Below are 12,937 nucleotides of genomic sequence, written 5' to 3' on the forward strand. Positions count from 1 at the left end.
CCATGCATGCAGGATGCCTAGCACATGCAAAAGATGGTCATTGGATCTGGGCAAAGAGTGCACATCTTGCCTGATTTTAACCTTGCTGAAGAGAAGCACAGCTATCTCTCCACAGCAAAGCTTTCTTCATGCTTTACCTCTCCCCCTGGCAGCAAATCTACCCCCCTTTCAGTTAGCTGTTACTGGCGCTTGCAGGAACATCCCACTAAAACAGGGCTTGAGAATCTTGAGTCCATGGACCAATGCCAACCTGCCAGGCCATTTCCCCAAACTCTGCCCACCACCTGATGTGTGAGAGACGGACAGGGTTTTATCCCGTTGGGAACAGGATCCCATAGCCTAGGGTTTATTCTTCATCCATCAGCTAATGAGCAACAATTAAAGATCAGAGTGAGATTGGCACAAGATTGGGGACTTAAAGCAGGGGAAATGCTTTTGCAGGTTTCTTCCTTCTTCCCTTCGAAGTTCCTGGTCTCAGGGACTTCAGTAGGGAAGAGGGAGGAGACTTGCAAAAGCCTTTCAGAGCCCCATCTCACTGCAGTCTTAAAAGGAATGTAAGATGAACCCTGGTAGATCACATATAAGGTCCATCTAGTTCAGCAGTCCATTCTCACTGTATCCGACCAGTGCTCTCCACTTGTGATTCCCAGCAATTTATATTCAGAGGCATATAGCGGAGGAGGAACATAGCCATCATGCCTAGTGGCTACTGGTAGCCTTATCTTCCATAAATTTGCCCAATCTTCTTTTAAAGTCATCTTCACCATTCCAGGAATCAGCTATGGCACTCCTTTCCTAATTTCATTTTGGTCACGTGAATGCTTGATCGCAACTCAAGACTACAGATTTCATAGCTTTCCAGCTATATTTAAGGTAGGCAACAGGGCACGTGAAAAGCAATTGGAAACTGTGTATATGTACGTACATGTGCACACATGTGTTGAACATGGGTGGCGCTGTGGTCCAAACCACTGAGCCTCTTGGGCTTGCCGTTCGGAAGGTCGGCGATTTGAATCTCCGCAACGGGGTGAGCTCCCGTTGCTCTGTCCCAGCTCCTGCCAACCTAGCAGTTCAAAAGCACAGCAGTGCAAGCACATAAATAGGTACTGCTGTGGGGGGGAAAGTAAATGGAGTTTCTGTGCACTTTGGTTTCCGTCACAGTGTTCCGTTGCACCAAAAGTGGTTTAGTCATGCTGGCCACATGACCTGGAAAGCTGTCTGTGGACAAAGGCCAACTTCCTCAGCTGGAAAAGCAAGATGAGTGCCGCAACCCCATAGTCACCTTTGACTGGACATAATCATCTAGCGGTCCTTTACCTTTTACCTTTACCTACCTTGCAAATGGGACACGGGTGGCGCTGTGGGTTAAACCACAGAGCCTAGGACTTGCTGATCAGAAGGTCGGTGGTTCGAATCCCCGCGACAGGGTGAGCTCCCATTGCTGGGTCCCTGCTCCTGCCAACCTAGCAGTTCGAAAGCACGCAAAGTACAAGTAGATAATCAGGTACCACTCCAGTGGGAAGGTAAACGGCGTTTCCATGCGCTGCTCTGGTTCGCCAGAAGCGACTTAGTCATGCTGGCCACATGACCCGGAAGCTGTACGCCGGCTCCCTTGGCCAATAAAGCGAGATGAGCGCCGCAACCCCAGAGTCGGTCACGACTGGGCCTAATGGTCAGGGGTCCCTTTGCCTTTACCTTTATCTTGCAAGTAGGAGACTCTTGAGAGTCCCATGGATTGCAAGAAGATCAAACTTATCAATTCTTAAGGAAATCAGCCCTGAGTGCTCACTGGAAGGACAGATCCTGAAGCTGAGGCTCCAATACTTTGGCCACCTCATGAGAAGAGAAGACTCCCTGGAAAAGACCCTGATGTTGGGAAAGATGGAGGGCACAAGGAGAAGGGGACGACAGAGGACGAGATGGTTGGACAGTGTTCTCGAAGCTACCAGCATGGGTTTGACCAAACTGCGGGAGGCACTGGAAGACAGGAGTGCCTGGCGTGCTCTGGTTCATGGGGTCACGAAGAGTCAGACATGACTAAACGACTAAAGAACAACCTTGCAAGTATATAAATGATCATAGCAAATATGATATGGGAACCTATATAATCCACAGGGCTCTGTATCATGCAGTTCTCTAAATATGTTGCAGAACGATGGAATTTGGTGGGATTCTGCATTTTCAGAATCTCACCTTTAAAAGAGCAAGTTTTTTTTTTGCATTACAGTTCTGGAGATTAGCTTGGAAGTATCTGGGCACCATTTTGTGAAAGCCCAGAAGAGAGACGTGAAGCTGATGTGGTGTTTCTCATGATTACGGGATGACTTGGCACCTCAGTAAGTTTGACTAAGCGCGATGACATTAAACATAGTTCCTCACACTTCTGAAATTATATGTAACAGAGGAGGCTATGAGGTATGGAAGAAGTTTGCATTTCAAAGACGGCTGTTAACTGTAATTTCAAATGACAGCTGTAAATGCTGTAATCTTCTTTCAGACAAAATGCCCACAGAGAACAACACAAATCTCTTCTTGCTCTTTCAGCAAGTTTTACCCATGTAACAATGAAGTTGGGTAACATTTCTCATGTTTGACAGTTTGGAGACGGATACTCATATATGTCAAAGCAGTTTTATTCTTTCCAAACTATCTGACCACAGAGTTGCTAATTTTAGGTCCTTAATATAAGAAGAGCTCTGGGGGGTGTTTTTTTGCTCACAGGTTTGGAAGATTGTTTCTCCTGGAAGATGGTTTCTACTAGAGAGTAAACTAGGAAACAAATTTCAGCGATTTGCTTGTAAAAATACCCAAGATGACACTGTAGAATTTTGTAACTGTATGAACGCTACAGCTATCATTTTCCCCCTGAAGTTCATCATTGTATTGAGAGTCTGGTCTAGGGGTGAGGACCTTCCATCTCACAGGCCTCATTTGGCCTGTGTGGCCATTTTTACCAAACTCTGTCCACCTACCAATTGTATTATGCCATTTAATGTCACCAGACAAGGAGTGTTGCAAACAAATACACGTGCCACTTATTCTTTTCAAGGGGATTTGCTCACTGCTGCCATCAGCTTCACTGATGGCTATGTGCGTGCACTGTAATCCTAGATAGGTTTACTCAGATGTAAGCCCCTTTGAGCTCAGTGAAACTTACTTCCTGATAGATGAGCTCAGGACTGCATTCTTAACTTGATTTGAGTAGTTATTCCCTCTTCCTATAGTGCTTGGGAACTGTAGTTCTGGGGTTGAGAGGAACTCTCAACAGGCAGTTCTTTGCATCTCACCCAAATTTCGTCCAGAATTTGGCAAAGTGCAAGTAGGTGGTCATTATAAGACCTTTGTTAACAGTACTAGCAGGAGTGCCCAGCGCCATGGGAGTAGCCAAGGGGGAGCAGGGGGCAGCTGCCCTCCCCCAGATCAAGTAAAATAATAACTAACTGACCAATCACATCGGTTCTGCCCCCCCCCCCCAAATCCTGGCTATGCCTATGCAAGTGCTGCCCGGGATTTCTTAGAAACCAACCAACATTGTGGTGAAAAATAATGATGAATAGTGTAATTTGTGAGTTTGGACCCATCACGTCCAAAATTGGGAGAAGTCATACCAAAGTCACATTTTGGTCTGCCATCTTGATTTAATATGCCGTGCAGCATCCAAATGAAGACACAGCCTCTCTCGCTTCTGGAACCCGCTTGCTGAGTTTGCGATGATATCTCGAGAAGCACCCGAATGCACAGAGAACAGACAGACAGGCAAGCCACTTTCTAAAATGTATTGTGGATTAAGGGGCTGCAGTGGCTCTGAGCCTTAAAGTCTGTACAACTGAGTGTCCTCCTCCAATCCAACAACCCAGAGTTCATATCTTGGAGATTATAGCAAGCTAGAAGCAGTCAGAGTGAGTATACCATGATAGCAGTGCATGCAGATCAAGGCAAAGATCTAACGAGACACACTTAAATGACCCCACCTAAATATCTGAGCAAGCTCGTAACTATGACATAGGCCAACCTGCGCCCCCACCCCTCTAAAACACTTCTACATTCAGTTAATCTAACCTAAGGGAAAATTCTTTCCAAACACGCTGCTAACATTTGTTAGGACATGCTTGCAGTTGAATTGCAGTTGCTTCTGTTCAACGAACCCTGGAAATTTCTGAGTAGTGGACACATTTTATTTATTTATTTAAAAGCCTTCAGCAGAACTTCCAGAGCTGTTTCCCAAGATAATAGAAATTTCATTTTTAAAAAGCAACAAAACCAAACTCAGACATATTAAAAACCAAAAATATGCCCCCCCCCCAAAAAAAAAGATGAGGAAAGAAAAAATGCCTTTGACTGTTGCTGAAAAGAGAACAGTGTTGGTACTAGGTGGGCCACTCTGAGGAGATTCCCAAAATAGGGTGCCACCACTGAAAAGGCTTTTTCTCTTTCCCCCAACTGCCTTACTTCAACGGTCAGAAAGGCAGGAGAAGATGGTGTTAAGGAGCCCTCACTGGAAGGGGCTTTTGCATTCAAAAGGGACCATTGGGATATCCTATTCAGCACATGTGTCTTGGGGTCTAGATACAGCTAGGACTGCTGGAATCTTAGGCAAGTCAAATTCAACAACTTTGGGGTTTGTCTAAAGAAAGTGCAACAACAACAACAACCACAACCACAACAACTTATTATTTCTACCCCACCCCCCGCCACTCTGGGTAGCTTTCAACAAAACATTAAAAACAGAATAAAACTTCAAATGTCTTCAGATGTCTTCTAAAAGTCAGATAGTAGTTTATTTCCTTGACATCTGACGGGTGCCACCACCGAGAAGGCCCTCTGCCTGGTTCCCTGTAACCTTGCAGTGAGGGAACCACAAGAAGGCCCTCAGAACTGGGCCTCAATGTGCGGGCTGAACAATGGGGTTGGAGACGCTCCTTCAGGTATACTGGACCTAGGCCATTTAGGGCTTTAAAGGTCATCACCAACACTCTGAATTGTGCTCGGAAACGTACTGGGAGCCAATGTAGGTTTTTCAATACTGGTGCTATATGGTTAGAGGCAGTGAAAAACAACTTTCGGTTTTTACTTTTTGAAATATGGCGACACTAGGTACAGTGCAATTTGAGGGTGGTATATTGTGAACTGCACTGTATTTCCCATCTATGGCTTTTGGAGTGGAAAAGTTAAGTTTTAGCACTTACTGGCTCTATTTCATTAATGGAACAAAGTTTCTATAGGTGGTTTTGAGGTCACCATGTAGGGAATTCTTGAAACTGCACTTGTGCCAGATGGCTGTCTGATTATAAATAGGCAGCTTTCACATAGAGACAACTTTGCCGCTTATTAGTGTCTCTAAGTGAAACAGAAATGTGAGTTATAACCTTGGCATATTACCCTCCCCTTCTTTTCCTTCAGCCTCTGTTTACTTGTTTCCTGCACCATCAACTAGACTGCAATTTCCTTGGGGCAGAGATCTGTACTCTTTGCTTGCTCATTTACTTCCAAAACATCTGCATCATTTTTCAGTCAAACGTTCTCACGGTGGTTTGCAATAAATACTAAATAAATTTGAGGAAAAAGATGGTTTTGCCAAATGATCTCAGGATGCTTGCATATTATATAGTTGTTTTTCCCTTATGAGGTAATCTTAGGTTATATGTGGCGTTATGCTGCTCTCTGCTGGATGTCTTGGAAATTCAGTGTATCTGAAGAAGTGTGCATGCACACGAAAGCTCATACCAAGAACTGACTTAGTTGGTCTTTAAGGTGCTACTGGAAGGAATTTTTTTTGTTTTGACTATGGCAGACCAACACGGCTACCTATCTGTAATTGGAAATTGCTGTGGAATTGACATTTTTAATCTGTCTCTCCAGATAGCAGCGCTTGGATGCATTGCACATGCGATTGTCACAGCACTTCCTAAAATTTATTTTGCGTTTTGATTCCTGAACTTCTCCTCTGCCTTTTACATTGACATCAAGCCAGCTTTACTTTTAATTAAATACAATAAATGCATACCAAATCATAAGACAAGATACATAATAAGATAATAGGAACAGATACCTTTTTAAAAGACCATTTCTCAGCATCACACACTAAAGTGACGAAGAGACAGAACCTAGGATGGACTATGCAGATAGAATCAGGCTTGACTCTCAACCATTTGATATTGCGTGGCTGGGACAACAACAGTAGAGAACAGGCTTAAACCTATCCCAGTATCATCCCTAGGACATGCCCTCCTTTTCATATTAATGAGTGGTGTTCATTCATTCCTATGGCTTAAAATAAAGCACATCCAGAGGTACAGTGGTACCTCGGGTTAAGAACTTAATTCATTCTGGAGGTCCATTCTTAACCTGAAATTGTTCTTAACCTGAAGCACCACTTTAGCTAACGGGGCCTCCTGCGCCGCTGCTGTACAATTTCTGTTCTCACCCTGAAGCAAAGTTCTTAACCTGAGGTAATATTTCTGGGTTGGCAGAGTCTGTAACCTGAAGCGTATGTAACCTGAAGTGTATGTAACCCGAGGTACCACTGTACTGTGACCTTCACACATATGCCTTTCCCTTATGGTAGATGTATTGCCAGTTCATGGTAACATAAACCAGTAATTAAAACACACACACATTTAAAAGAAGGCAATAACAATCTGATATATGTTCAATGAAAGTGGTTAAAACTAAGTCTTAATCTGCCTCTAGAAGTTCCAGAACAATTGGCATTGATGAGTTTCCATGGAGGCAGCTGTTCCCTAGAATCAGAGTTGTGACCCAGGATGGAAACATGGGGCAGGGAAATCTTAAAGGTCAACCAAGGGTTGGGAGCAGCTGTGGCTCAGTGGTGGGACATCTGCCTTGTGTGAAACAGGTCCCTAGCTCAATCCCAACATCTCGAGGTAGAGCTGCGAATGTCCTCCATCTGAAACCCCACAGAGCCACCACCAATCAGGGTAGACACTGTCTGGCTAGATGGACCAATGGGCTGCCTCAGTAGAAGGCAGCTTCCTATGTTCTTAGCATTAGTGTGTGCCACGTCTAGGAAATAAGAGGAGGCCTTCTCAGTGGTGACCTTGCAGTTGTGGAACTGTATGGACACTCTACAAAGCTAAAATTTAGATTAATTTTAGAAACCCTTTACACCTGAGGTCTTTGAACCTCCCTTGTGCTGCTTTCTGAGTGTTCTGCCAATGATAGATGGAGCATTCATAATGCAATCCAGATTGCCATAAGACCTAATATATATCTTTTAAGACTGCCATTGAGTAATGATGTATGGGGGGGGGCAGGCTTAGATAATCTAGCAAAGGGCTGAGGAATATGCATCATAGCCTTCTAATAAAATCAGCTGTCTAATTGATTTTTAGCCATGTAGAAGTCCTCAGGCTAGGATAGGTTCAGCGTTAAATGTATACTTGAATGCATATAACTGAAGAAAATGAAAAGCCGGTTCCTCTATACGATGCTGTGTGTTTGGTCTCTCCACACCCCACGTTCCTTACATATCTTCTTTGTTTCCAGGACTAATCACCATTAAGGAGTCTCACGACATAGAAGCCAGGCTTAATGATGTAGAGAAGCTCCTTAAGAATATTATAAACATGCCTTGGAAGGTAAGTGGAGCAGATGCGAAGACTTACTGATGCAAACCGGGGCTACCACCTTATAGGTTGTGGTCTTTACAGCTGTGATACAATAGCTCTGTATTCTCAACTTCCCCATGGGCCATTTCCCTTGTTTTGGTCTCTGGGCTTCTGATTCTTCCTGCTAAATAAAGCCCTCATTCCATTCGGTTGCATCCATTCTTGGAATTTATGGAAATCCGTAAAAGGTAATAGGCGAATAGCATTTTTTTCATGTGAAACTCAATCCATTGGGCAGCCTGCACTGGGGAAGGGCTGTAGCCTAATGGTAGCGTCATCTGCTTTGCATGCAGAAGGTTCCAAGTTCAATCCCTGGTCTCTCCAGGTAGGGCTGGGAAATCCCCCTGCCTGAAAACATTGAAAACCAGTGCCAGCGGATGCAGACCACCGTGAAGTTGGTGGACCAGTGGTCTGATTCAGTCCAACACTGAATCAAACAGCCACTGCAATGATTGCCCATTGAAATCACTACCATTGCAATTTGAGAGAGATGCTTGGACGTTGCTTGCTTAATGCTAGCGGTTGTTATGTGCGCTTACTGTGTGGGAGAGTTTATTTCACCTTTTCGTCACCACTAAGAAATGCAGAAACAAATCCGTCAACCATATGCTGAGAAACGTCATAGATTTACAGCTGACACAGAAGCAGGGCTGTCATGGGAATGGGGCCTATCTTCCCTCCCTCTTCATAAAAGGATTTGACCCAACGGGAGTGACAGGATGTATCCAGCATGGTGCATAGCTCATGGGGGATGTAGGCTGGGTACCATTTATCCTGCCTCCTGTGCTCTTGCCACACTAGCGTTGGAAGACGCAAACTCATGACAGTAGCCACAATACACATCTATCCAGGAGCTTCTTGGGGGAAACTGCTGTTGGATGTGTTTTCTCTCAAATCAGCTTCCATCCATTTTGAAAACTTTCTAAAACTGGGCATGGTATGGAGAAAAGTGGATAGCGGTTTTTCTCCTTCTCTCATGATACCAGAACCCATGGACAACCCATAGGACTGAATTTTGGAAGATCTAGGACAGGCATAGGCAAACGTGGCCCTCCAGATGTTTTGGGACAACAACTCCCATCATCCCTGACCACTAGTCCTGTTAGCTAGGGATGATGGGAGTTGTAGTCCCAAAACATCTGGAGGGCCACGTTTGCCTATGCCTGATCTAGGACCAGGGGACTGCCCGTAGGAGACAGTTAAGGCCACCAACTTGGATTAAAAGTGGATTAGACATGGAGGATAAAGTTACAGGTGCCTACCAACCACCGTCAGAGGCAGTAATGCTTCTGGATATCAGTTGCTGGAAACTATGGGGTGGGGGTGGGGAGAATGCTTTTGCCTACATGTTCTGCTCCCTGGTGTCCCACAAACATCTAGTTGGGCACTGTAATCTTGATGTACCATTGACGTGACCCAGCAGGCTTTTCTTATGGTCTTCTCTCTAGGGGCAGCAAAGAAGTAGGTGGCAAGTCCAGAGGGGATCCTGGACCCTTCACTGTGTGTTGCCATTGTGGTTAAAACCAGATCCCACTCTTGCACTTCCTATATTATTGGGGCAATTCCATGTTTAAACATGCATGGCTGCCATTATTGTGTCTTGTTGACCCTGACATTTGCGGCCCCAAGCTTAGAACGTGCTCCTTCAGTAAATAAAGGCAACCATGAAAACGAACTCTCAGATGAGATTTCCTCCCATTCCTGAGCTCTTGTAATTATAATTTCCTTTTTTATCCTTTTTCTCCAGTACTCCAGATCAGAAGTCGTCCTCACCTTCTTCGAAAGATCTCCCTTAGATCAGGTGTTAAAAAACGACAATGTCCATAAAATTCAACCAAGCTTTCAAAGTCCAGTTAAAATATCAGGTAAGAGTTATCAACTTGCTTTAGCGACAATAGTTAATTTTATTGTTTGACCCATCTTCATCCATATGGTTCAAAAGATAGTCACTTCCACTCTATCCTCCCCCCTATCCTAAGGCTTCTCAAAGGATTTTACTCCACAAATGAGAATTACTTCATTGTTTCCCCATGCCTTCTAATTTTCTTTGAAACTGGATGGTACTGGAGACATGGTAATTGACAAGATGATCTGGGCTGCTGTGATAATCCTTAAGTAACCTCTTCAGTAGGTAAAGGTAAAGGTACCCCTGCCCGTACGGGCCAGTCTTGAAAGACTCTGGGGTTGTGCACCCATCTCACTCAAGAGGCCAGGGGCCAGCGCTGTCCGGAGACACTTTCCGGGTCACGTGGCCAGCGTGACATCGCTGCTCTGGCGAGCCAGAGCCGCACACGGAAACGCCGTTTACCTTCCCGCTGGTAAGCGGTCCCTATTTATCTACTTGCACCCGGAGGTGCTTTCGAACTGCTAGGTTGGCAGGCGCTGGGACCGAGCAGCGGGAGCGCACCCCGCCACAGGGATTCGAACCGCCGACCTTTCAATCGGCAAGTCCTAGGTGCTGAGGCTTTAACCCACTCTTTTCTTCAGTAGCTATTATCTAAAGTGGTTAGGGGGTGTAATCTAGTTTTTGTGTGTGCTGATCTTGGATAATACTGTTCAGGACAGTCACACAGGGAGCTGAACACATGTTGGAGTAACAGCAGTTCCTACCACCACTGTAAAATGCTTCCGAAAGTTGTTAGATGCTTCCAAGGTCCCTTTCAACAATAACCAATTTGTCATCCTCCAAACATTGTTGGACTCCAGATTGCAACAGGCCCAGCCAGCGTGGCAGGAAGGGTGGGAGTTGTAATCCAACAACATCTGGATGGAACCACATTGCCTACACCAGCTTTCTATAATGGCTGTGTTTGGACATCATACTAAAGACTCCCTGGGACAGCTCAGTTGACAAAGCATGAGACTCTTCATCTCAGGGTCATGGAATTGAGCCCCGCATTGGGCAAAAGATTCCTGCATTACAGGGGGCATGGGTTAGATGACTCTAGTGGTCCTTTCAAACCCTCCAGTTCTCTGATTCTAAAGCACAATGTAAAGCTTTGTTTGATTCAGTCTTATATGTTTTAGCTAACTGAAGCAAAAATCATATAAAGAAGCAATGATTCTTCAACATCAGCTTCGTTGGATTGGTCATGTTTTGCGGGTGCCTGATTATCGTCTTCCAAAGCAACTACTCTATTCCAAGCTTAAAAATGGAAAGCGTAATGCTTTCAACAAAAGAGGTTTAAAGCCTCTCTCAAAGCAAATCTAAAAAAAATATAGTATAAACACCGACAACTGGGAAGCACTGGCCTGCGAGCGCTCCAGTTGGAGAACATCCCTTACAAAGGTGTCATGGGCTTTGAACATGCTCAAACTCAGCACGAAAAGGAGGAATGTGCTAAGAGGAAGGCACGCTTGGCAAATCCACACCATGATCAACTCCCGACCGGAAACCAATGTCCCCACTGTGGAAGGATGTGTGGGTCCAGAATTGGCCTCCACAGTCACTGATGGACTCATTATTAAAACCGTGTTTATGGAAGATAATTTTACTTGGCTACGAGTGATCGCCAAAGAAGAAGAAAAAGCAGGTGGGAGGACTTTGGTAATCTTTCATAATATGGCGCCATTTGTGAGCCCATAATTTGGCACCCCAAATGGATCTTCTCAATCATGTATCTTCTCAGTTTTGCACCCCCTCGGCTCAGCAACCTGTCCAGGAGAACTGCCCTCCATCAGGTGCTGAGTCCTATTGTGTCAGGGGCTGGCTGGATGAGGAAGAGTGGTGAGAGCCATCTGTCCAAGAGGGCACAGAAGACAACAACTTAGATCCCAGATCCTGATGGTGGGACACAGAAAAGCAGTCTGCAGAAGAGATGAGCTGGGAGATGCTAGAAGCAGGGGGTTTGAGCGATCCAGAATTGGCCTCCACAGTCGTCAAGAAGAAGAAGAAGAAGAGCTAACTGAATCAAAAAACCATTTAAAGAAGGACTTGGAAAGAGGCAGAGGGGGCAGAGGTCCACTTCAGGCAGGAGAGAGGGAGATAGGATCTGTATATTCCCTCTCCTTTCCTTTGAAAGTTGATGTCCCATTCAGAAAGGCAGTGACTCACTGGTGAAGCAACTGTGGTTCGATCTCTGGCATCTTCAGAGACCCTTGAGAGCAGCTGTCATTCAGTGTAGACAACACTGAGCTAGATGCACGGATGACTCAGTGTAAGGCAGCTTCCTATGTTCCTAGAATCTTGCAGGGTAGAATTATCCAGTGTTTTTGCTAACTGCTAAGGTAGTATTTAACCTTGGAACAGAAAAGCTGTAGTCTCAAGGATGCAAGAAAAAAAAGCTAATGCTATTCCAGGCTGCATCAACAGAAGTCTAGTGTCACGAGCAAGGGAAGCAATAATCCCACTCTATTCTGCCTTGGTCAGACCACCCTTGGAATACTGTGTGCTGTTCTGGGAGGCACAGTTTAAGAAGGATGTTGACAAGCTGCAATATGTGCAGAGGAGGGCAACCAAGATGATCAAGGGTCTGGAAGCCAAGCCTGATGAGGAGCAGTTGGGTATGTTTAGCCTGGATAAGATTCATAGAATTGTAGAGTTGAAAGGGGCCACAATGCTCATCTGATCCAACCCTCTACAGTGCAGGAATCTTTTGCCCAATGTGGAGCTCGAACCCACAATCCTGAGATTAAGTGTCTCATGCTCTGTTGACTGGGTGATCCACGGGGAATGAGAGGAGATATGATGTTGTTGTTTAGTCATGTCCGACGCTTCGTGACCTCATGGACCAGAGCACGCCAGGCACTCCTGTCTTCCACTGCCTCCCGCAGTTTGGTCAAACCCATGCTGGTAGCTTCGAGAACACTGCCCAACCATCTCGTCCTCTGTCGTCCCCTTCTCCTTGTGCCCTCCATCTTTCCCAACATCAGGGTCTTTTCCAGGGAGTCTTCTCTTCTCATGAGGTGGCCAAAGTATTGGAGCCTCAGCTTCAGGATCTGTCCTTCCAGTGAGCACTCAGGGCTGATTTCCTTCAGAATGGATAGTGTCAGGGAACTGCCATCGGAGCCAAGAGTGGAGGTCAGGCTCCCTAGCGATGCAGGAGAAGGGCCCAGCAGGGAGAGAGGGAACACTTCCTCTGAGGAAGGAAATCAGCGTTACACCAGGAAGAAAGGGGAGCAGGGAAGGACTTCGGAGAGATGGCTCCAAGACTCTTCCACAGAGACCAGCAGGGAGAGCCCAGGACCTCTGCTGGCCACGCCCACTCTGCGCAGAAAACTTCCGCGCAGGGAGGCTAGGCAGAGACTTGGTGTCAAAGAGCTTTTATGCTGGAAGAAGTTCAGGAAACGCCCACTGACGGATTCTGCCA

The 12,937-nt window shown here is 45.6% G+C and overlaps 1 protein-coding gene across 1 annotated transcript in view; it reads left to right on the forward strand.

Annotated features, from left to right (window-relative positions):
• PXDC1 (PX domain containing 1) overlaps nt 1–12,937 on the forward strand; it is a 38,597-nt gene that overhangs the window by 15,909 nt on the left and 9,751 nt on the right. Inside the window, exons 2-3 of the mRNA XM_083747441.1 lie at nt 7,507–7,598; nt 9,376–9,493. Coding sequence (XP_083603567.1) covers nt 7,507–7,598; nt 9,376–9,493 — 210 coding nt within the window. The remainder of the gene's footprint in view (nt 1–7,506; nt 7,599–9,375; nt 9,494–12,937) is intronic.

Source organism: Podarcis gaigeae, assembly GCF_964106915.1.
Source record: "Podarcis gaigeae genome assembly, chromosome: 7".
NCBI lineage: Eukaryota > Metazoa > Chordata > Lepidosauria > Squamata > Lacertidae > Podarcis > Podarcis gaigeae.